The following is a 27074-nucleotide window of genomic DNA, read 5'->3' as shown; positions in this document are numbered from 1 at the left end:
TGCAGAAAGGCTCGGTGAGTCCAGATGGATCAATAACACCATCAGTTAGCAGTTCACTTCTTCAAATCTGGTTTTGATCTTGAAAATGAAAACTTTTGAAGTCAGATGTGTTTGTTTTATTCTGGGTCACCTCAAGTCACGTCAACCAGAGGTTCATGTTTCAAACATTTGATCTAGTTGCTGTTTTTGCTGCTCAGAGATGAATCTAAGTAACGGAGAAAGATGAAACATCAGAACCACCGGGGAGTTTTGTTGATGTGAACTTACAGCCAGTTTTACAGAGAATTCATCAGATCAAACATTTTCTTTTTTTTATAATTTTCTTTTTATTGAACATCTTCATCATATAACATGTACACAATGGTTCATTCTTTTTCTTTTTTCCCCAGTAGGGGGACTTAACAGGCAAATATGATGAAATAAAATAAAATAAATTAAAATAAAAAGAAATAGAACATTTCAACATCTGTAGCTATGAACTAGGGGTCTTTGTTCCCATGATGTACAACTCAAATAAAGTCTGACCTAATTGGTTTTATGTACTCTAACCAGCTTTCCCAAACTCTTTTAAATCTGTCCATCTCTAGCCTCACAGAGAAAGTTAACTTTTACATCCCATATATATTGTGCATAACCTCAACCCAGTCTTCCACCTTAGGTGCCTCATCCTTCATCCACTTTCTGGTAATTGCTTTCTTACTTGCAATCAACATTATCCTAAAAATGTGTTTATCCCCAAATCTTGTAAAATCTACGTCCAGTTTCCCCAAGTATAATACCTTGAATGTAGGTGGAAGATTTACCTTCAATACTTTGTCCATACAGTTCTTAAGTTCCTGCCAGTAGCTGCGAATGGGGGGACAACTCCAGAACACATGAAAATGGTCAGCTTTATCCGCCCCACATAGTCGCCAACACTTTGTATCCCGATACTTTGCCTGTGCTGGTGTTCTGAAAAATCTCATGATGTTCTTCCAGCCATTTTCTCTCCAAGTTAAAGAACAGGTCGTTCTCCACTGCTGTTCATTTATCTCTTCCCATTCATCCACTGATATGGTAATATTTGCGTCCCTCTCCCACCTTTCTTTTATATACACCGTGTCCATTCCCTTTAAATCTTCCACTCCCTTATATAATTTTGAAATTAGCTTTTTTCCCAGTTTTGATTCATATGCTGAAGTGAACATTCCAATAATTTCTGTCCCCCTCCCCTCTATACCCCCCCTCATCGTCTGCTCTAGATAGTGTCGTAATTGCAAATACCTGTATAGATCTGTATTTGTTAGATTATATTGGTCTTTTATCTCCTGAAAACTTTTAATCTCCTTCTTTCTTAAGAGCTCCCAGAGTATCGTTGGTCCCCTTTCCCAATTTTTAAAGCTATTATCTATTCTATTTGGTATGAATTCGGAATCGTACCCGATCCATCTTAATAATCTACTCTGAGTTCTTAAGTCATTTTTTGCAATCAATTTAAACCAAATCTTAAGTGATATATCCAGCCAAGGGTTTGCCCCTTCTCTAACGTGTTTTCTCAGGTTATTGTCCCCTATTACTGCCTGAATAGGAACCCCATCTGTTGTGTCGGCCTCAATTTCCTTCCATCTCGCTGAGTAGGAAGGGTTGTATATATTTAATAATATTTTAATTTGTGCAGCTTGATAGTAACTTTTCAGACATGGAAGTGCTAGCCCTCCTTTGTTTTTAGGTAACTGCAGTGTTCTGTACCTGACCCTAGGTCTTTTCCCCTGCCAGACATATCTGGAAATCATCTTATCCCATTCCCTAAATTCATCTTCCGTTACTTCCACTGGTAGACTCTGGAACAGGTACAGAAGCCTGGGCAGTATGTTAATTTTTATCACCTCCACTCTTTGTGTAATGCCCATGTAAGGTATCAGATTCCACCTGCGTATATCAGATTTGATTTTATTAAGTAACAGGCTGTAGTTGATGGATTTTAATAGTCCTAAATCTTGAGGTAGATTAACTCCTAAATATTTTATTGATTTTGATTCCCAGTTGAGCTTGAAATTGTCCCTAATTGTTTGGCCCGGTGTATAGTTGAGAGTAATAACCTGAGTTTTTTGTATATTTATTTTATAGCCTGATAAATGACCATAATCAGTAAGGGTTGTCATAAGAGCAGGGAAGGACACATCCGGGCTAGATAAATACATTAATATGTCATCTGCAAATAGAGCTATTTTTTGTACCCCTCCCCCCATGTCTATACCTATAATATTTTCATTGTGTTTTATCCAATTGCTCAGGGGTTCCAGAAATATAGCGAAAAGAAGAGGACTTGCTGAGCAGCCTTGACGACAACCTCGTTCTAATGTAATACATTTTGAGAGACTCCCATTGATCCTGATCCTAGCTGTCGGTTTGTTATACAGGGCCTGTATGACTTTAATAAATATCCTATGAAAATTAAACCGTTCCAGCACTCTATATAGGAAATTCCAGCCTACAGAGTCAAAAGCTTTTTCAGCATCCACTCCCACCACTACTGTCTCTATCTTATTTTTGATTACATGTTGCATCACATGTAGGGTGCGCCTGATATTGTCTTGCGTCTGTCTTTGTTTTATAAAACCGGTCTGGTCTAAATGTATTATTCCTGGCAGAATTATTTCCAGTCGTCTGGCTAAAATGGCTGTGAACAATCTATAGTCCTGGTTAAGGACACTAATAGGCCTATAACTGGAGCATTCCTGCACATCCTTTCCCTCCTTCGGGATTACCGAAATAATGGCTTCTCTCCATGAATGAGGGATTTCTCCCTCCTTCAGCACCCAGTTGAACGCCTTCCGCAGAAGGGGGATTAATGTTACCCTAAATGATCTGTACCATTCTGCAGTGTATCCGTCTGCACCCGGGGACTTGTTGGCTTTAAGATTTGAGATTGCTTTATTTATTTCCTCATCCGTAATTTCGGCAGTTAAAGCCTCATTCTGTTCTTCTGTTACACTTGGTAGATTTAAGTTCTCTAAAAATTGATCAATCTGGGTTTTATCACTAGCTTTCGGTTGGGCATATAGATTTTTATAATAAGTTTCAAAGCACTTTTGTATTTCCTCTGTTTTGTCCATCGTTAACCTTGTAAGCGGGTCCCTTATTTTGTAAATATTATTTTTTGCCTGCTGTTTCTTCAGTTTATATGCCAGCAATTTCGTTGACTTACCCCCCACTTCATAATATCTTTGTTTTACAAATAATAGTTTTTTTTGGATCTCTTGTGTATAAATCTCATTTATCTCTGCTCTCTTTTTTCTAATTTCCTGATATATGCGCTCTTCCAATTTGTCTTTATGTTCTTTTTCTAGCCTTTTTAGATCTGATTTTAGTGTGTCAAATTTTAATTGTCTCATCTTTTTTAAATATGCTGATTTGGCTATCAACTTCCCTCTCATCACGGCCTTACACGCATCCCACAGTACAGACGGAGACACCTCACCATTATCATTATCCTCTATATATGCCTGAAGTTCTTTAACTATTTCTTCCTTTGTGTGTCCTCTTAACATGTTTGAATTTAATCTCCAGACTGTTGTTTTTCTCTCATTCGCCAGACCTAATGTTAAATAAAGAGGGCTGTGGTCTGATAGATCCCTTACTCCTATATCACATTTTTCCACCCTATACCTATCTTTATTATACATCAGGAAATAATCAATCCTGGCGTACGTGTTATGTGGTGGTGAATAATAAGTATAATCTTTACGTGTGGGATTCAGATCCCTCCAAACATCCACAATTCCCAGTTCAGACATCATCATCTTCATTTTTTTACTAATTGCACTTTTTTGTATCCCACCTCCTGAGGAATCTAGCTGTGGGTTTAGTCTCTGGTTCAGATCTCCTCCAACAACCAAAATACCCTCCACCTCTGATGTCATCAAATCAAACACCTGTGTATAAAACTTCCATTCCGAGCCCGGTGGAGCATAAATGTTAAGAAAAGTCACCAACTCACCCTCTAGTTTCCCCTTAACCATAATATATCTACCCTCTTTGTCCCCTGTCACAGATATCTTTTCAAATGAATTCTTCCCCGAAATTAAAATAGCCACCCCTCTCCGGTGTCCTGATTTGTAGGAGGCAGAAAATACTTGATTGTAGCCATTCCTTGTCAGCTTCGCATGTTCCTTGTCCGTTAGGTGGGTCTCCTGTAATAGTATTACCCCTACCCCTTCTTTTTTCATCTTACTTAATATCTTACTCCTTTTGGTTGGGTTGAGTACACCATTCACATTATACGAGGCTACTTTAATGCAGTTTTTGGATGTTGTCATCGATCTCCGTTCCACCTGCCTTGTGTCTATCTCCCATCTTCCCCATCATACCCCCCCCCCTATTGCTACAGAAACAATAATGAACATTTAACCTCATATAACAAAGGTTTAACATAAATACCTTCAAACACATAATGAAATGAACTTCCTTATGTGAGGTCTGCTTATTGACCTTCTCTGAGCTCTGATGTTCAGTCCGCTCTGAGGGATGGCCTCTGCTCCCGAGGAACAGGGGGCCCTCGCTGCTAGAAGCAGCATCGTCCATCTTTCAGTGCTGCCCCGACGTCCTCGGCATGTGAGGATATAAACTAAAAGTCCATTAAAATAAACCAACAAAAAACGCTGCAATCTTAACGAAAATTAAAGACACACGTTTCTCACCTCAGTCTTCCTAGTAGGCTAATATTATTTCCTGGAAACAGTCCAATCTTCACCTTATAGCGCCATTTCTCATCAGGTATCCCGGTCCCTCCTGAAGGCGTGCAGTTTCTGTTTGTATCCCTGTCGTGTCTCCGATGTCCCATGACCGGTCTTCGCGCTGCTGGACGTCCACATCAGACGCTTAATCCGCTCCGTCCAGTTCTCTGCCGGTTTCACGACCTGCACCTGAAGCCCTCGGGTCCGCATGTCCTTCGTCGCCTGCTCCGCTGTATCATAGAGGCGCGTCTCCCCCTCGTAAAACACCCGGAGTTTTGCTGGGAAAGGCGTCTGGAAACGTATTTTCTTGTCTCTTAACACCTTTTTTGCCTCTGTGTATTCTTTGCGTTTTCTCAAAACCTCCGGCGCATAGTCGTGGTCTAGAAACACCTTCCTCCCCTCATACATAAAGCCTTTTTTCTGCCACGCAATCTTGATAAGTTCTTCCTTACTTCGGAAGCTCTGCAACTTAATCACAATGGATCTTGGTGGAGAGTCTTTGGGAGGCTGGGAGACCAGGGACCGGTGGGCTCTTTCAATCTTTAATTCAAGTGATGGGGGTAAGTCCAGCTTCTCCCGAAGGAGGTTCTCGATAAAGGTGATCATTGATTGAGGGTTTCCCTCTGCTCCTTCCTTCACCCCATGTATCCGGACATTCTCCCTCCTCTCGCGGCCCTCCAGGTCCGTCATCCTGGTCTCGACCCGCCTCTGCAGCTCCGCCAGCTCCAGCGTGGCTTCCTCCAGGCTCTGAGTGTGCTCCTCGGTTTCCACTATCCGCTTTTCGGCGTCATCAATCCTGTCGTTCGTCTTCCTGATGTCGTCTTTGATCTCTTTGAGATTTTCGAAGTTCTCCCGGCGAAACTCTCGTATCTCTTGTAAAATTGTTTCCAGGTCTGCCATACTTTCAGCAGGTGGTCGTGTCTCTCCTCCCTCCTGGCTCGGTCGCCCCGCTAGCTTGGCTTTCACTCCGCCACGTGTTGGCTCTGCCCGGTTGTCAGTTAGCTCCCCCGCTAGTTCGGCTAACTCGCCGGTTAGCTTAGCTGGCTCGGTATCCTGCTCCAGGTTAAAATCCGCGTTTTTGTCAAACTTTCGACTTTTTCCTCTGTTCTTACTCATCGCCCTTATTTACCCGCTCTCAAATATATCCTCACTTTCTCAAAATGATAGGTTTACAGGGCTTTTTTAATCTCAGTGTCGGGGAGCTCACTTATTATGCTGCAGCCATGTTGGCGTCCGGCCGGAAGTAGATCAAACATTTTCATTGAGATTATTGAAGAAGTTTACAAGTTTAAACGGCTCAGAGTTGTAAACCTACAATAGTTTTATGTGGACACAGTTGTACTTGGTACGTGACTTTAATTCTAGTAACTCTGGTTCTGTAATCTCCTGCACCGTCCTGTAACTCCTGTGGGTCAGTCTGGCTTTAAATCAGACTTTATTACAACTGACATCATGTTTTCTCTCATCACAGATTTGTTGGTTGTGAACTCTCAGAGACTGAATATGAAGTTGTTGCGTCCGCTCTGAAGTCCAACCCCTCCCATCTGACAGAACTGTACCTGAGTCAGAACTGGGACCTGGAGGATTCAGGAGTGAAGGTTCTGTCTGGTGGACTGGAGAGTCCAAACTGTAGACTGGAGACTCTGAGGTCAGTCCACTGGAGATGTTTCCACATTTATCCACTCATCATCCTCCAAAGATGTAACTGGCTCTAAAAGTTCTGTCTCTAATAGAATAGAATAGAAAATAATAAAATAATGAAAATAGAATATAATATAGTAAAATAAAATACTGAAATAATAGAATAGAATAGAATAGAATAGAATAGAATAGAATAGAATAGAATAGAATAGAATAGAATAGAATAGAATAGAATAGAGATTTATTAGCATTTGCACCAGACGGTACTGTCCATCCATCCATCTTCTTCCGCTTATCCATTCCCGGGTCGCGGGGGCAGCAGCCTCAGCAGAGATGCCCAGACTTCCTTCACCCCAGACACTTCCTCCAGCTCTTCTTCCAGCTCTTCCTCCAGCTCTTCCTCCATCTCTTCCTCCAGCTCTTCCTCCAGCTCTTCCTCCAGCTCTTCCTCCAGCTCTTCTGAGGGGAGTCTGAGACGTTCCCATGCCAGCCGAGAGACATAGTATCTCCAGCGTGTCCTGGGTCTTTCCCGGGGTCTCCTCCCGGAGGGACATGCCTGGAACACCTCCCTAGGGAGGAGGGACATGCCTGGAACACCTCCCTAGGGAGGAGGGACATGCCTGGAACACCTCCCTAGGGAGGCGTCCAGGAGGATCCGGTACAGATGCCCAAGCCACCTCAGCTGACTCCTCTCAATGTGAAGGAGCAGCGGCTCGACTCCGAGCTCCTCCCGGGTGACCGAACTCCTCACCCTATCTCTAAGGGAGCGTCCAGCCACCCTGCGGAGGAAACTCATCTCTAACCCTGCGTTCACACTGAAAGAGTCACGGGCGTCCCGACGCCAGCATCTCGCCGCTTGGTGCGATCACACTGAAAGCGTCAGTGCCTGCAGCGGGGCGGCGGTGGGCGGGGCTAAAGCTGCGCTGCAGAACTGAAGGGAACAGTGGGAACAGCCTACACATCTTAATTTTCCTATTTCACCATAGATCACACTTTGGGAAGCCTTCTTTATATTTCAGCGTTATTTCCGTGTAGATAAGAGTGAGTTTGATGCTCCTTAACAAGTTTGGTCCGCGGATTCAACATCAACCGCCAGAGCCCACTCCCGGTGAACCATAAATCCGCCTAGGCTGATTTATGGTTCCGCGTCACACCAACGATGTAGGGTACGCGGCGACGCACACCGTACCGCGTCCCTACGCCGTCGGCTACGCCGTCGATTTAACGCGGAACCATAATTCAGGCGAAGCTGCAGTCTGTCTGCGCTGATCACAGAGACACCGGGTCGGAGCGGATTTGGTCATGATGTTTAACCTGTGTTTTGTGATTAATAAGTATGGGTTTTAATTATTTTTCGTTGGATCAATGTAGCAAATAAAATAGTTCAGACCATCCAGCCCCTCAACCATCAGATAGGCTATTGTTTCACATGAGCAGTTCAGGTAAAAACGGCAGTCAAATCAGCAAAATGTCAGTTTGCTGGATGAAATATATTAATTCCTGATAAGATAAGTTTGTTAGTGACAGCTCTGCTCCTGTACACATGTGAATGAGTGAACGTTGAAAGTACAATCTGCATTGAGAGTTCTGGCTTCGGGAATCCCGGTCTGTGATTGGACGACGCCTCGGCGTCGCCGCTGCTCATTTGCATAAAGTTCAGATTTTTCAACTTTCAAATTGACGCGCCGCGCCCGCCGCCAGATGCTCCCGCCGCTCCCGCCGCCCCCGCCGCCTCTCGACGCCCGTTTTTCATAGACAATGAATGGCAGCCAGACGCCTATGACGCCCGTGACGCTTTCAGTGTGAACGGGGGGTAAGGGAGCGTCCAGCCACCCTGCGGAGGAAACTCATCTCGGCCGCTTGTATCCGCGATCTTGTCCTTTCGGTCACTACCCAAAGTTCATGACCATAGGTGAGGGTAGGGGCGTAGATTGGCCGGTAAATCGAGAGCTTCGCCTTTCGACTCAGCTCCCTCTTCACCACGACGGTCCAGTACATCGACCGCATAACTGCGGACGCTGCACCGATCTGTCTGTCAATCTCCCGCTCCATCGTTCCCTCACTCGTGAACAAGATCCCGAGATACTTGAACTTCTCCACCTGAGGCGGTACCAGATGGTACTGGTACATTGGATTCTTTTGCGTTCTCCCAAAGTCAGGCAAGTCAGAATTACACATAAATAACTATATAACAACAATAAACATATATTGCAATAACAACAATGTACATATAATACAAAAATATATACACCGGTATACAATGTCCTTGTATAGCTGAGGACCCTGAGTTGGATCACCGTTATATACAGGATATTTACCAGGTAGATGAGAGATTTATTGCACATTTTACTTCTGCTTTTGTAAGTATTGCATTGTACGTTGTGAGGGGGTTGAGCTTTCTCCACCAGAGCTGCAGTGTGTTCTGCTGTTCCAGCTGAGGCGCTCACTGATCTGAAGGCCCAGGAACCTGTAGCTCTCAGTCCGCTCAACCACAGTCCCCTGATGAGAGGAGGCTGCAGAGGGTTTTTTGTTTTCCTGAAGTCCAGGATGAATTATTTAGTTCTGTCCAGGTTCAGAACCAGATCATTGTCTCCCCCATAGACAGTGATTTTGTGGACCAGGTTCCTGTGTGATGACTCGTCCTTCCCTGTAATCAGACCAAGGATGGAGGTGTCGTCCGCGTCCTTGATGGGGATGTTATTGTCCTGATTGGAGGTTCAGTCATATGTGTAGAGGGAGAAGAGTTGTGGGCTGAGGCAGCAGCCCTGCGGGGTTCCTGTGCTCACTGTGAGCTCAGCAGACCTTCTCTCCCATCCTCACCACGTCTGTGAGAAGGTCCAGGATCCAGTTCTGGGTGGGAGCGGGTACTTCCAGGTCTGCCAGCTTCGTGGTCGGCTTCAGCGGCCTGATTGTATTGAAGGCTGAGCTGTAATCCAGGAACAGAAACCGTGCATCGGTGTCATGAGAGTCCAGGTGTTGCAGAATTGAAGTGCCAATGCCACCATATCGTCCACTGATCTGTTGGAGCGGTTGGCAAACTGAAGAGGTCAACGGTGTCTGGCAGCACAGAGTTGAGCTGTCGGAGGACCAGCTTCTCCAGAGTCTTCATGGCAACTGAAGTGAGTGCCACGGGTCTGAAGTCCCAGTACATCAGGTCAGAGTACATGTTTGATAAGTACTTTGTACTTTCTTGTGTTTGTAGTCTGCAGTTTCCTGAGTCTGAACTAGTTTTAAAACAGCTGCAGGTTTTGTCACGAGGTGAGATTACAGAACCCAAAAGCAGGAGACCCAAAGGTGACAGAGGGCAGCAAAGTCCTTTCTTTGAACAAAACATAAACACATACAAGAGAGAATCCTGAAGGTGACTGGAAGGCGTGCAGACTGACAACCAGCACAGAGCCCCCTCAGGGACCGACGCCACCCTCCATGGTCTGTTCCAGTGGGGGGGCTACAACCTGAGCATCAGCACCTACAGAGCTTCTACAACAGCTTCTACCAGCTACTGTAAGGCTGTTGGCTCCAGACACCAAGGAGGGAACCCCCACTCTCTCACTCAGAACAATGAACCCCCCGGGACTCTGGGACATGCACAATACTTCCTATGGAGCTGTTTTTAACTTGTACAAATGGCAGTAAACTATTCTATTCTATTCTGTTCTATTCTGTTCTATTCTAGCAGAGAACCCCAGTATGTTCATTAAAAGGTGAACATTTCAGAGGAACAACCAGGAACCAACATTATGGATATAAAAGAATTTAAAACCTGTTTTATAAAGTCCAGATACCAGTGATGACCCACATGAACCTGATGACAAAGTTGAAATTTGAAGAACCTACTTTTTGTTCAGATTGCAGGACTGCGGTCTGTCAGAGATCAGCTGTTCTTCTCTGGGCTCAGCTCTGAAGTCCAACCCCTCCCATCTCGAACATCTGGACCTGAGTCTGAACAACCTGCAGGATTCAGGAGGGAAACATCTGTGTGGTTTTCTGGAGAGTCCAGACTGCAGACTGGAGACTCTGAGGTCAGTTCACAGATTTAAAACATCGTAGACGCTTTGAAAAGTCTGTCCAAACAGATCCTCCACAAACAGATAAAACTAAGGACTGTGTTCAGTCAGAGACGTCTTCAGGTTCTCCGTCATACAGACGGCTGCAGGAGATCATTCCTGAACACACCTGGAAACTTCTAGAAAGACTCTTTCTAGTGACTCTGTAACACTGACTATTTCTGCTGCAATCATCAGTTCCCTTTAGAGGTTAATATAGTATAATTAATTTAATTAAACATGTCCAGAAGTTTATTTCTCCCTTCTCTCCTGGAAGAGATGTGTGATGATGTTTAAAGTGTAAAAGTTGGAGTCTGAGTGGAAGTGTAGCGCCTCTCCAGTGGATGTGACCAGAACGAGGTGCTGACCTGAGTTCGTTGAACCTTCAGAGAACTTGGGGTTCCTTCAATAAAGTCAACAGAATTCACCTGATGTGCAAGCGATCGTTCAACATTTCTGCTCTTCAACATACAATTACAACTTAATTTTCACTCTTTAAACCATTAAATCTTAAATTACTGCCAATTTGCATTAACTACTAAAATGATCAAAAGTAGTCAATAAACACACGTCAGGAAAATTATAAAACATTTACTTAAAGAAAACAGAAATAGCAGTTAAATATTGCTTTCAAAACTATTCAGAAACTCTTCCAACCCTCAGGCTGATAAAATCATTCAGAATGGTCTCTATAAACTCAGACGTCCTTTGGGCCCAGAAAATTAACTTATAGCCGGCAGTAAAATAAAGTAATACTCAAATGTCCAAATGTTGCAGCCACCAACAAACGAAGGCTGAATAAGACAACGGTCCCTTCAGTGATGTTGCACCACCCCAGTCTTGGAGGATGAGCAGAGATATCCAGCAGCTGCAGAGATGACTCAGCCTCACGGTCGCCTCCGTCGCTCCCCTCACACGGCGACGCTGTCAGGCTCCATCACTTCTCCGTCAGGCTCACAGATCCACCCGGGCTCTGCCGATTTAGCCTGCAGGCCGCTAGCCTCTTAACAAAGTCCATGCCAAGCAATTAGGACGGTTTTAGCAGCAACTCGGTCAACGTCTTCGTTGAATGAGTGACTTAGGGGGCACGGTGGTGCAGCTGGTAGTGCAGCCGTCTCACAGCAAGAAGGTCCTGGGTTCAATTCCCGCTGGGGACGCTGTGGGCGCCGAAGTGCGTGTTAGTTCCCCCATGACTTCAGCGCCCTGGGTGGGGTTGGTGAAAGGGCCTTTCTGTGTGGAGTTTGCATGTTCTCCCCGTGTTCCCTTGGTAGCTAATGCTAGCTACCCTCACCCGAGCTACCCTCACAAAAACATGCAACAGTCCTGGGGCCTCATTTATAAAGCTTGCTTGCGCACAAAACATGGCTTGAAAGATGCGCAAGCCACCTTCGAGGCAAAGGTCGGGATTTAAAAAGAAAAAACTAACCAAAAAATGTGCGTAGCTCTACGCCAAACCTGACCCTCCCGTAGGAACAGTCTTAAGATATGGGGAACTGGCGACGCAGGTGGTGAGGTGGTGAAATGAAGCCAGATTCATGTCATACTCTTAATGTCATCACATATCAGACTTATAATATAATAGCGCTGATCGTGTCCCTCTGTGTGTGAAGCACAGCGTCAGTCAGGACTCTGGTGCTGCTGCTGCAGCCGCCGTGCAGGACACGTCGGGAACCTCCTCCTCACCCACCGCTTCCAACCGTAGAGTGACTGAGGACAGAACAAATGAGTGCCGGGCCACTCTACGGAGCCCCTAAAAGGGACTCAGATTTTTTTTAATACATAATGAGTTTACGCGCACGTGAAACCTTTACGCGCGCGCGTAAAGCCTAAATTATGGTTCTGCTTTAAAACGACGCAGAGCCTACGCCGTAGGGTACGCGGCAACACTCACCTACGCCGTAGGCTCTGCGTTGGTGTAACGCAGAACCATAAATCAGCCTTAAAGGTTTCACGCGCGCACGTAAAACTCATTATATATATATAAAAAAATCTGTGTCCCTTTAGGGGCTCCGTACCTCTTGGCCTCCACCTTCAAATCACACCACTTCTTTTTTTTCTGCACCATCTGTCCGTGCTGCCATTCACTTGCTTTATTTTATACTATCTATATACTTTTTCTACTTTTACTGTGACCACCAAATAATGTAGTTTTCCTGTCCTCCACCTCATCCACAACATTTCAATCTCAGTCTCTGTGAAATTTAGTGGCACGGTTGCTCGACACGTCTCATTCATCCTGACGCCCAAACAGGCTGCAGGAAGCCGCTGCGCATGCTCAGCAGGCTCATTTATATGCAAATACAGTCATGAACTACTTTGCATTGCCCATTTATGGTAGAAAGTGGGCGTGTAGAGGGCAGGATATGAGGAGAATTCACCTGCACAATCTTCCAGCTGGACTGTGATTTATAAAGCGAACATTGCGTGCAAGTGTGCGTGCACACGGTTTTATAAATCCAGATTTTTTTTTGCGCCTGCCATTTTTGGCTTTTGGGTTTACGTGCACTTTTAGTATGAATCCTACACACTCTTTTATAAATGAGGCCCCTGGGCTACACACTGCCCCGGTGGGGAGGATCTGGCCGGAATAACGTGATCCTTCCACGCGCTATGTCCAGCCAGTGAAGCCCCACCCTGTTTGGTGAAAAGAAGCAGCCTGCTCACTAGATAGGAGCACTGATATAAATAAATGGGTGATATAAATGGGAAAGAATCGGGATAAACATATTTAAAAAAAAAAAAAAAAGATTTGAACTGACCGACTCTACCACCACTTCAGTTTCTGAGAGTCCTGGTCGGACACCTGAGAGTCTCCCGTCACAGCAGATAACACGTGTCATCCTGCAGCAGACGTCCTGCATCCTCCCCCACAGCTGTAACTCCGCCCCCCTCCCCACTACACACATTCAATGTGTGTAGTGGGGAGGGGTCGTATCCTTCAACTCATATCCTGGATCCCTCCTACCCTTGAATGCAATTGGCTCTTCACAACAAAATTACCAAGTAAAATATATTCACTTAACTTCCGTATTTGTCCTTTTTCTTATTTTAACAAACACAATGAGTTCCTATTAACATCAAAACTCGCTACACAAATGAATATTTTCAATTCAATTTTCCTTATACAGCATCTATTACAACACAGTTGTCTCTGGGATCTTTCCAGACCCCCGAGCAATTATTACATAACGATAAACACTGGCAGGTAAAAACTCCCCTAGTGGGAGAAAAACCTTAAGACAAACAGTGGCAAGAAAAACTCCCCTACGAGTACTGGCCCTAACACACTAGTTACACTAACTAGAGGTTTACTAAACACTAACTAGAGTTTTACTAAACACTAACTAGAGGTTTATTAAACACTAAGGCCGTTTTGGACTTTATACACAAGTAATACCATTTTAATTGGATTCCAGGTTTTACGGGGACCAGTGGAGTGAGGCCAACACCGGAGAGACGTGATCTCTCTGCTTGATTTTTCTCAACCAGAGAAAAAACATTTTTGAGTAGTCGGGCCGGTGTCTAACAAACACGTGGATGATTTAGCTTTATTGACGACTGAGGTCAGCTCGGGGAAGTCTACAGGATCAAAGCAGTCTAGAGTCAAGTCAGAGCCTGAGGAAGTCACTAAAGCTGAAGAAACGCCCACAGCAGCTACCGGATCGTCCTGGTGGTTTTCTACTCTGATCCTGATATTTTACTGCTAAAGAAGCTCATAAAGTCGTCACTACTGAGAGCTGCAGGAAACTCGGCTCAACAGAGTTGTGACTCTTTGTCAGCCTGGCTACAGCGCTGAACAGAAAACGTGGGTTATTTTTGTTATCCTCTATCCACGATGAGTAATGGGGTGAAGGTGGCTTAGTTGGTAGAGCGTTCACCCATGAACCTGAAGGTCAGTGGTTCGAACCCTAGTTCCTCCTGTGTCCACCAAAGTGTCCTTGGGCAAGACACTGAATCCCCTGCTCCTGGTTGTCAGGCCAGTGCCGTTGTGTGGCAGCTCCACCGACTACTGGTGTGTGAATGTGTGAGTGTGTATGGGTGAATGTCTATAGTGTAACGCGCTTTGGGGCTGTAGAAGTATAGCTGGAAAGCGCTATATAAGTGTAAGCCATTTACCATAATAAGCACTTCTAGCTGTGTGAAGGGCTTTTTTATAGACTAGACTTTTTCCATGCACGATAAGAGTCTACAGACTTACAAGAGAACCACTTCCTTTCCATTTTACACACTTTTTGTTTCAGCATTTCAGCATTTTCAGTGACATTAACCTTGATAACATGGTATTTAGTGAACAATACCAAAACATTATTGCTGGTCAATGACTTAACATTTCAACTTCAGAGCTGTTTAACTATGAACTTATTATTCAAATATGTTTTCTGAAACATTTATTTCAACACGGTTACAGAAGTCATCAGCTGTTTCTTCTTCATTCAGGTTGGAGGGCTGCGTGTTGTCAGAGATCAGCTGTACTTCTCTAGTCTCAGCTCTGAAGTCCAACCCCTCCCACCTGAAACATCTGGACCTGAGCTGGAACCAGCTGCAGGATTCAGGAGTGAAACATCTGTGTGGTTTCCTGGACAGTCCAGACTGCAGACTGGAGACTCTGAGGTCAGACATGTTTTAGTTGTGTGTTCAGATGAATCTGATGTGAAAGTTGTGTTGACACTAACCTGCAGACATCAGACTGACCTCCTGCTGATCCACACTGACCATCTTACTGCTCTGGTTTCTTCTTCTCTGGTGTCTTTGTGCAGCTTGCAGTGCTGCGGTCTGTCAGGGATCAGCTGTTCTTCTCTGGTCTCAGCTCTGAAGTCCAACCCCTCCCACCTGAAACATCTGGACCTGAGATTCAACTACAAGCTGCAGGCTGCAGATGTGCAGCAGCTGTTTGATCTGGTGGAGAGTCCAGACTACCAGCTGCAGACTCTCAGGTCGGTTCTGACTGGAGCTTTTGGAGTTTTCTTGGAGGTTTTGGTCTCCTCAAACAGAGAAGACTCCGTCAGTCCAGGTGAAGGTGTTTCAGGTGTTGATCGTCTGAACCTCCTGCTGCTTCTTCATCATTCACTCACATTTCATGTGAAACCTGCTGTGATCCATGTGTGTTCTGTTAGAACCACACACACCTCACCGTCACACATGTGTGTTCTGGTAGAACCACACACACCTCACCGTCACACATGTGTGTTCTGTTAGAACCACACACACCTCACCGTCACACATGTGTGTTAGAACCACACACACCTCACCGTCACACATGTGTGTTCCTGCTGTCAGGAAGCAGCTCCAGGTCCAGACAGAACCTGACAGAACCAGACAGAACTGAGTTACATATTCATCTTTAAATCCTTTATGAAAGCTCATCTCTGACGGAGACAGACCCCCCTGAAGACACAGACCACACACGTCCTGAAGGAAGACGGGTTTCTGCTGACGGCTAACAAACTAACATGTTGTTCAGGTTTCAGGGACTGGGCTGGAATTATGGCTGACCAGGAGTAAAGAACCCTCATCTAAATAATTATTGATCCAAATAGGAATCAGAGGGATCAGGAGAGGGAGATGGTGACCATGCAGGGACGGGCCACCGGTCCAGAGACCAGGACGGTCTGTAGTTCGGTTAGTGTGAGGCAGAAGACAGATCCAGGAACAGCGGGCCAGGGTCAGAACCCAAGACAGGCAGATAAGCTCAGACAGACGTAGCGATCAGGGCTGGACCTGAAACAGGTCCAAGGACACAGATCCGGTCCAGCATAGCAGTCCCAGGAGAACCGCTGGAGACAGGTATCTGCAGGGAGACCACAAACCCAATCTGGTGAGAGTGAGAGCTGCAGACGGTTTAAATAGAAGAGGAAGAGGTGAGGATGATGAGGGGGATCAGCTGGCAGGAAACTCTTCATCTCCCTCCAGAAGGTTCTTCATGGACCGCTGTAGTCGCTGTGAGGTCGGGGTTTGTCGGTACCGCCGTATCTCTTTACAGCAGACGTTCTCCCCCGGGCTCCGCTGCTGCACATTCACTGCACGTGCACCGTCCCACATGTGAACATATTGTAGAGTAAAAGTGTTGCTTGAGTCAACAATGGAAGCGTCCAACAGCTCTCTCAGTCAGCAGCTCCCGGTCCAGAACTCATGAGTGACGTTCAGAAGCTTCCTGCAGCCGTTGTTGTCCTGGTTCTGGAGGAACGGAGACAAACGCTCGTTGATAAACTGGTTTCCACGCCAGAACCAGCACCACGCATGTTTTCCATCAGCCTTTAACACGTGTGGCGTCTGTGGAGGGAGGAGCAGCAGAGGCTGCAGAGAGCAGCAGGAGGAAAGAAGCAACAGGAAGTAACATTAGTCTGTCAATCAACACCACTCTGATCATCCCAACCTTTATTCCATGAAAATAGATGTTATCTGTAATAAGTAGATACAGTTGTGATCCAGTGAAAGGACCAGCAGCTCTTCCTGCTGCTACTCCCTCAGACAGTCCACACCAGATCCTGGAGCAGAAGATGTTCAGCATCGTTATGTCAGATATCACATCTCACAATCAACAAGACCAAACTGCTGCTTTCCTTCATGAAGATGCTCCAAACACTGTAAAATAAGTCACATCTGTGACTCCGCAGAGCTAAAAGTAAGACGTATAATCAGCTGAGAGAGTAAAATGTAGTTTGTCATTTTGAACAACAAAGTACTGTACTTTGTTTACTTTCAGGAATATTGTTGAATAGTGTTTAATACTCTTATTACTATCAGTGGGATGATGCAGGTCCTGTATGGAGTTCTCCAGAACCTCTTCTCCTCCTACAATCGCTTCTGTTTGATTGTCATAAGTCTGTCATTTGTGTTTCATCCTTTATTAACAGAAATATGATGAAATAATTAAATAATTCTGATAGAAATACCAAAACATTGATGAATATTGAATTTGATGGCAGCAACAGAACCAGTAAAAGTCCAGTCCTGCATTCCCAAGTCCATTCAGGGTCTCCATGATCCCCCGATAGTAATCAGAGTACTCAGCACTATTCTATAATACTTTGTTACCACATTCCTGAAAGTAAACGTAGTACTTTGTTGACTGTCGTTAAAAATGATAATTTGATCAAAGAGACGACCCGGTATCTCCGTCCTGCGTTTAATGTGGAAGCTTCAAGAATCCTGACAGACGTGTTTCTGAACTGTGGAGTTTCTGAGTGAACGTGAGGGAAGATCATGGAAACGCCAGGCAGAAAGAACCGGGCCAGGATTTGGACCAGGAACCTTGTGACTGTGAAGCTCCAGTGTTGCCCACCACACCACCCTGAACGGAGGAGAAAACACTCATCTAGATGTTTATCTGTGTTTTATTCTTTCTCCAGGTGGGAGCGCTGCAGTTTGTCAGAGATCAGATGTGATGATCTGGTCTCAGCTCTGGAGTCCAACCCGTCTGATCTGGAACATCTGGACCTGAGTAAGAAACAGCTGCAGGATTCAGATGTGAAGCAGCTGTGTGGTTTCCTGGAGAGTCCAGACTGCAGACTGGAGACTCTGAGGTTTGTTCTTTGACTGAAGTTGTAACATTTGTGAGTTCTGCAGCCACAAACACCTGAGCTGCTCTGAACCATCCTGGTCTCTGGACTCATCTGCTCCCGACATCATTAGAAACAAGCTGAAGTGTCTGCAGGCTGCTTTCCTCTCCGTTGAGCACAAGTGTGCAGTATAGAGTGGTGAACGATGTTCCCTCAACAATGACGTCTTCATTCCATCCCAACATGAACTGAACCTGAGCAGCAGAATGTTTGTTTGTGCAGAGATCATGCAGCATCGTCTACAAACATCTTCATCTTCATCTGTCCAACATGTTTCATCTGATCCAAACACTGAGATTCTAACGTTTGTACCGACTGAGATATTCAGATACAACATGAGTTTGTATGGATGGATCCACTGGTGGAGCTGCAGAGCTGCAGAGCTGAAGTCACTACGTCTTTATTGGAGCAGCAGCATGATGTCATGAATATTGATGAAGATCTTTTTCACTGGTTCTGTTGGAACCTGCATCCTGGTGGTTCAGCTCACATCTTTTATTCTTCATGCAGGTTGGAGAGATGCGATATGTCAGGGATCAGCTGTTCTTCTCTGGTCTCAGTTCTGAAGTCCAACCCCTCCCATCTGGAACATCTGAAACATCTGGACCTGAGCTGGAACCAGCTGCAGGATTCAGGAGTGAAACATCTGTGTGGTTTCCTGGAGAGTCCAGACTGCAGACTGGAGACTCTGAGGTCAGACATGTTTTAGTTGTGTGTTCAGATGAATCTGATGTGAATGTTGTGTTGACACTAACCTGCAGACATCAGGCTGATCTCCTGCTGATCGACACTGACCATCTTACTGCTCTGGTTGTCTTTCATCATATATCATATATTTCAGTCGATGTCTCATTATGGGATGCCCCGCTGCATTAACCTCATTACACCAATGCTGATCAGCTGGTGAAACGTGTCCGTCCACCGCAGGTAGGTGGATGAGGTGTCGGCTCACGGAGAGATGCCCTCTGAGCAGCAGGAGCCCGGTCCCCGGGGCCTCGTCCCTCCACTGCCAGGAGCCCGGTCCCCGGGGCTGCTCCGCACGCCTCCCATGGAGCCACTGGTTGCAGCGCAGCTTCCAGGCAGCCGGCTTTCAGCCGTGTCCTCCAGGAGCCCCGGCGGTGTCCTCCAGGAGCGTACGAGGCAGCTGCGCTTTCGGCCAGAGCGCTCAATGTCCTCTCAATGTCCCCTCCCTGCTCACAGCGTCACTGGCGAGTCCCGTCCTCTCTGACGCCCGGGGTCCGTCCTGTCCAGGAAGGTGGACACTACGGACGCAGCCTGACAGGTCGGGGCAGAATTCACCAGATCTGTGAGGGACCTGCAGTTGGACCTGCTGCAGGGACAGAGACCTGCTGCAGGGACAGAGACCTGCTGCAGGGACAGAGACCTGCTGCAGGGACAGAGACCTGCTGCAGGGACAGAGACCTGCTGCAGGGACAGAGACCTGCTGCAGGGACAGAGACCTGCTGCAGGGACAGGGACAGAGACCTGCTGCAGGGACAGAGACCTGCTGCAGGGACAGGGACAGGGACCTGCTGCAGGGACAGAGACCTGCTGCAGGGACAGGGACAGAGACCTGCTGCAGGGACAGAGTCCTGCTGCAGGGACAGAGACAGAGACATGCTGCAGGGACAGAGACCTGCTGGAGGGACAGAGACCTGCTGCAGGGACAGGGACAGAGACCTGCTGCAGGGACAGAGACCTGCTGCAGGGACAGAGACCTGCTGCAGGGACAGAGACAGGGACCTGCTGCAGGGACAGAGACCTGCTGCAGGGACAGGGACAGAGACCTGCTGCAGGGACAGAGACCTGCTGCAGGGACAGAGACAGAGACCTGCTGCAGAGACAGAGACCTGCTGCAGGGACAGAGACCTGCTGCAGGGACAGGGACAGAGACCTGCTGCAGGGACAGAGACAGAGACCTGCTGCAGGGACAGAGACCTGCTGCAGGGACAGAGACCTGCTGCAGGGACAGAGACCTGCTGCAGGGACAGAGACAGAGACCTGCTGCAGGGACAGAGACCTGCTGCAGGGACAGAGACAGAGACCTGCTGCAGGGACAGAGACAGAGTCCTGCTGCAGGGACAGAGACCTGCAGTTGGACCTCCAGCTCACACATACATTTCTGGAACCATCAGCGGTTTCTGTCCCTGAAACGGTTCATTCCGTCTCTCATGGGTCATCATGTCCCGGTGAGGACGGACAATATGAGGACGGTGGTGGACATCAACCTCCAGGGGGGATGACGCTCCCGTCAGTTGCACATGCTGGCGGCGTTGGTACGATTCCCTCCACTGGCCCTGATGCCCCCACTCTGTCCAGAGGGAGTTATGTCCCGTCCGTGTGCTCTTACATGGACAGGACGAGGGGCTTCAGGAGGAGACATCAGCTGTCCCCTGGGCTGGTCCTCATACGGGGAGACTGTCACAAAGCAGCTCTCCCACCGGCTGCTGGAGGCGACTGCTTCTGCTTACACGAGTCAGGGTTTGCAGCCGCCTGTGGGCTTGCGTGGCCACTGGACTCGGAGCCTGGCGGCATCCTGGTTCTGATTCAGGGGAGTTTCTGTCCGGGACATCTGTGCTGCGGCGAGTTGGTCCTGCCTCTCACTTTTGTCCGTTTCCCTATGCTGGACGTCTCCGCTCCTTCACGTACGCTTCTGGTGTCCTGATGTCGTCCACACGGGATATCTAAGGTAGGTGGTGCTACCTGCAGTGGACAGACACGTTTCACCAGCCAATCAGGATTGATGTAAATAGATTAAAGCAGCGGGGCATCCTATAGTGAGATATCTCACTCATATTACTCAGAGAACCAGGGTTATGGAAATAACCTAAAGTTTCTTCTACTCTGGTGTCTTTGTTCAGGTTGGGGGACTGCGATCTGTCAGGGATCAGCTGTTATTCTCTGGTCTCAGCTCTGAAGTCCAACCCCTCCCATCTGAAACATCTGGACCTGAGTAACAACTACTATCTACAGGATTCAGGAGTGAAACGTCTGTGTGGTTTCCTGGAGAGTCCAGACTGCAGACTGGAGACTCTGGGGTCAGACATGTTTTAGTTGTGTGTTCAGATGAATCTGATGTGAAAGTTGTGTTGACACTAACCTGCAGACATCAGGCTGATCTCCTGCTGATCCACACTGACCATCTGACTGCTCTGGTTCTCTTTCATCATATTTCTCTGGATGTCTCACTATGGGATGTCCCGCTGCATTAATCTCATTACACCAATGCTGATTGGCTGGTGAAACGTGTCCGTCCCCCGCAGGACCAGCTACCTTAGATATCCCGTGTGGAGGACACCACGTCATTCAACCTCCTCTTCTCACTCGGAGCTCATCTGGGTCCTGGGCTTGTTAGCTGAACTGTCCCCAGACAGATCTCACTAGCTTCTGTCTCCGGGCGCTAATGAATGACGATGAAGAAGACACCTGGGACCTCCTCATGTCAGAGGATGAAGACGAGGACGAGCTCTTCATCACTCCGCCCCGGGCTGCACAGCCCGCAGCCTCTGGGGATGGAGATGTGAGCAGCACACCAGCTTCTCCCTCCCCAGCTGGGACATGCTGGACGCCTGCAAACGCTGCTGCCCGGCTGCCGTCCCCTGGCCCCTGGCCCCTGTCCCCTGGCCTGCTGTCGTAGCCGAGACCCCCACATCCCGCTACGGAGGGAACTAGCTGCCCTCGGCCCAGAGCTCCACAAAGCAACTTGTCCCCGTCTCCCAGAGCTGCTGGATGAGGTGGCGGCTCACGGAGAGACGCCCTCTCAGCAGCAGGAGCCCGGATCCCGGGGCCTCGTCCCTCCACTGCCAGGAGCCCGGTCCCTGGGTCAGCGGTGTCCTCCAGGAGCCCCGGCCTGCCGTCCAAGTCTGACCGTCTTCAGTCGGCCCCGACTGGAACGCCGTACGAGGCGGCTGCGCTTTCGGCCAGAGTCCTCAATGTCCTCTCCCTGCTCACAGCGTCACTGGCGAGTCCCGTCCTCTCTGACCCACGGGGTCCGTCCTGTCCAGGAAGGTGGTCACTATCCTTCTCAGTGTCCAGCAGGAGTGATATTGTCCTTCTTGCAGGACCTGCTTGACAAACGGAAAGCCTTCTCCACGGTGGATTTTACTTGCAGCTATCGCCGCCTGTCACGTGGGCTTTGGGAAGGAAACAGCGAGCAGCACCCGCTGGTTTCTGTTTTCTGAAGGAGCTTCTCCCCGTGTCCAGACCACTGGTACCACCATTGGATCTGTGGTTCTGGAGGGGCTTAAGGCCCTTTGAGCCCCTGGAGGGGCAGACGTGGAACACGTGTCTCTGAAGGCCGTGTTGTTGCTGGCACTGGCGTCAGCTAAGCGGGTTAGTGACATCCACGTGCTTTCAGTGCAGCCGTCGTGCACTCAGCTTTTTCCGGGGGGTTGAGGAGGATTTTGAAACCCAACCCGGCATTTGTGCCTCAGGTGGGGGTTCATGTTCTCCCCTGGAGTTGTGGTTTTGCTGCCCCACCAGGGGAGCTGGGGTGGCATGTGTTATGTCCCGTCTGTGTGCTCTTACATGGACAGGACGAGGGGTTTCAGGAGGAGCCATCAGCTGTCTCCTGGGCTGGTCCTCATACGGGGAGACTGTCACAAAGCAGCTCTCCCACCGGCTGCTGGAGGCGACTGCTTCTGCTTACGAGGCAGGGTTTGTAGCCGCCTGTGGGCTTGCGTGCCCACTGGACTCGGAGCCTGGCGGCATCCTGGTTCTGATTCAGGGGAGTTTCTGTCCGGGACATCTGTGCTGCGGCGAGTTGGTCCTGCCTCTCACTTTTGTCCGTTTCTCTATGCTGGACGTCTCCGCTCCGTGCGTGTGCTTCTGCTGTCCTGATGTCGTCCACACGGGATATCTAAGGTAGCTGGTGCTACCTGCGCCGGACGGACACGTTTCACCAGCCAATCAGGATTGTTGTAATGAGATTAATGCAGCGGGACATCCCATAGTGAGACATCTCACTCATATTACTCAGCGAACCGGGGTTATGTAAATAACCTAAAGTTTCTTCTACTCTGGTGTCTTTGTTCAGGTTGATGAACTGCAGTTTGTCAAAGATCAGCTTTTCTTCTCTGGTCTCAGCTCTGAAGTCCAACCCCTCCCACCTGAAACATCTGGACCTGAGTAACAACAACGACCTGCAGGATTCAGGAGTGAAACGTCTGTGTGGTTTCCTGGAGAGTCCAGACTGCAGACTGGAGACTCTGAGGTCAGACATGTTTTAGTTGTGTGTTCAGATGAATCTGATGTGAAAGTTGTGTTGACACTAACCTGCAGACATCAGGCTGATCTCCTGCTGATCCACACTGACCATCTGACTGCTCTGGTTTCTTCTTCTCTGGTGTCTTTGTTCAGGTTGGAGTGGTGTGGTCTGTCAGAGATCAGCTGTTCTTCTCTGGTCTCAGCTCTGAAGTCCAACCCCTCCCATCTGAAACATCTGGACCTGAGCTGGAACAAGCTGCAGGCTGCAGATGTGGAGCAGCTGTCTGGTCTGCTGCAGAGTCCACACTACCAGCTGCAGACTCTCAGGTCAGTGGAGGTTGGAGTCGGTCCTGCTGCTTCCAGCAGTTTTCTACTAAAACCAGTGTCTATCAAAGATCCAGTGTTTCCAGTGAAGCTGCAGCTTCTCAGCGGCTGCTTTCCCCAGTAAAGCTGTGAGAGGAGGATGATGACAGGCTGCAGGATCAGAGGATCCAGATGTGTGTTGTAGACCAGTGTTGTGCTGGTGTTCACGTGTCCACAAATAAAGGAGTATTCCAGCTGACGGCCTTCCAGGATGTTCAGACACACAGCTGCTCCACTGCAGCTCTGAACTCTGAAGGAACCCAGAATGGAAAATCCACCAAGAACCTCGTCCATGTGGCCGTTTCACACGGAATAAAAACAGGAACAAACAAGAATGGAATTATGTTTTTGAACCAATAATATAATAACTTAACACATTATTGTTCTAGTATAAGAAAACATGTATTTTAAAATCTAATAACTGCAGTGATAATATAATAATATATAAACAGGACTGAATTTTTCATAAAAATTAAATGTTTGTGCAGTTATTTCATCATAAATAGGTTCAGTTGATGGAATAGTCGTCGTATTGGTTCATCCAGGTTACGAACTCTGCAGAACTCTCCTTGTTTATGTGCATAAATATGTAAACTTATAATTTCATGTGACCGTTTCTGAACAAGGGAAGTCAAGACAAAACTGAAACACGAGGACACAGGGTTTCAAAATAAAACAGGAACCTCTTGTTGTTATTTCTGATGAAACTATAAAATTATTTCCAGATGTCATGAGTTTAGTATCAAATAAAACAACAGTCTCATCTGTTTTTATCTGCAGAAAATGAACTAAAGAGACGACGGTGGACCAGGTGGATTCCTATCAGAGGAGACGTCCTCCTATAATCTCTCAACACCAGCAAAGGTTGAAACATGTGGCTCCACCAACCTCCACCTCTCCTTCATCAAACACCCTCGTCTGCCGTTCTACTCATTTTTTGGATTAAATGAGGTTCAAAGCGACTCTTCAGAAAACCTCTGGGTGACGTCACAGAGGGTTTAAGTTCTTCTAACTTAACTCGGTCTGTTGTTAGCACTCGGCGAGATGTTTTTGTACAACTTAAAAAAAAATACAGGTCGTCAAAGGTTGTGCTTTTGAGAACAAGGTTTGTTTAGAAGAAAAAAAGAACCGAGTCGGTGTCGTTGCTGTACAAGGAGAGGACATTTATTGAAGAATTCCCAGCATCACAGATGTGTGTTATCTGAGGTCGTCTCTTTCAGATTCCAGTGATTCAGACAAAGTGAATTCATCCACTCACATGCAAGTCACACACCTGTGCACTCACCTGCTCCCCCAGACACACACAGGCCCACGGTCCAACATACGTTCACAGTCTCGATACGTACAAAAATTGATACAAATACAAATAATACCACAATAAAAACATTGTAATTATTCTTTTTTTAAGAAATTCTTACAGTTTAGCTATGTTCTCTATTCTGTAGAAAGACAACTAAGCTTTAATAAGGGAGGAATATTTTTTTCTGCCCTTCTCTAAAATGATCAGTATATCATCAATGAAAATTATTACAGTGTACATACATATACATGTGTGTGTATATATGTATATAAACACACACACATGTATGTATACATATTCATTTTAATCTATGATTTCTCCGACGGCCCGTTCCTGCTGACTTAATTCACAGGCTGTTGGTTCAGATCCTGACGTACGAGGACTCGGCCTTGGAGCCCCGACACTCGCATGTATCACTCTTTAAGAATCCATGAACGACAAAAAAAGATGACAAGATGAACCCAAACATCCCAGCATGTACAGTCTTCAGAGTCCATCCACCCAAAAACAGGCGACGCTCCGTCTTTGCATCCCCAAGATAACGTTGAGGTCGACTGTACAGTCGTCCAGTGTTTCGTCTCGACTATTGACGGGTAAAAGCCCAGATGATGAGATGCTGTTCAGTGTTGTGTAAGAAAATGTTTCTCACCAGTTTCTAGAGTCAAACCCGACAACGTAATAATATCAAGTGAAAACAGAATAAAAGAAAAGTCCCCATACAAACTGCACAACTTAATAAACAGCAACGAATCAGAGCAAACGTATTCACCAAACTCAAACTCCTGTTATATTGTTGTTTGAAAAGCCTCCGATGTGAAAGGAACCGCAGATTTGGACCAAAAACTGAGATAAAAAGGTTGGGCTGCTGAGTCTAACCCGGAAGTAAAGAGGTTGCAGTTCCTTGACTGACCACTGGGGGCTGGCTCCAAACACGAGTCTCCTTTGGCCTCCGTGTTGAAATGTCTACAATTGCAGCAGAAACAAACTTACTGGTCAAGAATATAGTTCTGGTCCCCGTAGCTGGATGCTAATGCTAAACTTTCTTTCCAAAATCAACCAAATGAGTTAAACATTTTAAAAATCAAATCACATCCTTAAAAACACCAGAGGGAGAAGTTTTGCACATCAGAAACTACAGAGCAGCGTATGGACTAAAGCCTGATTTACACTTCTGCATTTCTTCTTCGTCTTTATTAACGCGGGCGGAACGATAGTTTGTTGTGTTAGGATTTTATGAAACTGTTAAAAGTATGAGGGTTTTTTCTATAAGGTTGTACTCTGATAGTTGCTCTCAGCACAGATCAGCTCCTGTTTTCATGACCAGACTGATTAGCTGAGTTGTTCTTTAGGTGAGGACGGTGAAGAGGAACGGATGTTTAAGATTGATGGTTCCCCTCCTGTTTTTCTCTGGGTTTTGGTTTTCGTAGATCTTTGCTGGGTCGGCATGTCGGATTAGAGATAGACAACAGAAAATATATGGCTGAAAGTGTGACATGTTTAAGCTTCTTTTACTGCAGTCGGCCTCCCAGATAAGGTTCAACATCGGCTCCTATAATGTACAAAACACCTCCCTTTTTCAGTATAAATATTGGACTGGATTGATGACCAACGTGTGCATTTCTCTATTGTGGTTTCAGAAAATTGTACCTCTGGCTGGAAAACATTGTGCATGATTTAATAAAAGCTTGTATTAACTTTAATTCTGTTCCCTGGTTTTCTTATGGTTCACCAGACAAATGACTCGAGCTCAATATTCATCAGCTCCACAGAAGGAAAGTCTGCTCTAGGAGGCGACGCGCTGCAGGAAAAGAGCCTACACTAGTGGCTGGTGCCGGAATTACAGAGCGGCGTCAACAATAACGCAGAAGTATGAACCCGAGACGGCGGAGTGTGTAGTCGACTCGCGCGGTGGTATAAATCAGGCTCCCCGGACGTGTCACGAGTTCTCACAAGCAAGTGGAAACGAGGTGGCGCTGGTTCCCTCGGTGATCTCACCTGCTTCGCAAGGTCTGGTTTTACCGCCAAAAGTGACAGAATAAAAAGCTGGTGAGAACAACAAGCAGCAAATGTTAAAAAGATCCAGAAACCGCCTAAAATACCAGGAATTGGGTGTTTGATGACGGAACTTCCAACCAAAACAGCTTTTCTATTATCCAGATCTACTTGTTACTGTTGTTACGTAAATACATTTACAACAGATGCCCAAATTTGAACATCTAGGGCTCCTCGTTCAGAGTTTGTAGAA

The 27074-nt window shown here is 46.8% G+C and overlaps 1 protein-coding gene across 1 annotated transcript in view; it reads left to right on the top strand.

The window, feature by feature from the left end:
- The window catches only part of LOC133422945 (NACHT, LRR and PYD domains-containing protein 14-like), a 471822-nt gene that overhangs the window by 135122 nt on the left and 309626 nt on the right, over positions 1 to 27074 (top strand). Inside the window, exons 19-22 of the mRNA XM_061713002.1 lie at positions 15160 to 15336; positions 17752 to 17925; positions 18472 to 18654; positions 20823 to 20999. Of these exons, the coding sequence (XP_061568986.1) occupies positions 15160 to 15336; positions 17752 to 17925; positions 18472 to 18654; positions 20823 to 20999 (711 nt within the window). The remainder of the gene's footprint in view (positions 1 to 15159; positions 15337 to 17751; positions 17926 to 18471; positions 18655 to 20822; positions 21000 to 27074) is intronic.

This window comes from Cololabis saira, chromosome 22 (assembly GCF_033807715.1).
Source record: "Cololabis saira isolate AMF1-May2022 chromosome 22, fColSai1.1, whole genome shotgun sequence".
In the NCBI taxonomy this organism is placed as follows: Eukaryota; Metazoa; Chordata; class Actinopteri; order Beloniformes; family Belonidae; genus Cololabis; species Cololabis saira.
The sequence above is the reverse complement of the archived record's forward strand: the minus strand, read 5'-3'. Positions and strand labels throughout refer to the sequence as shown.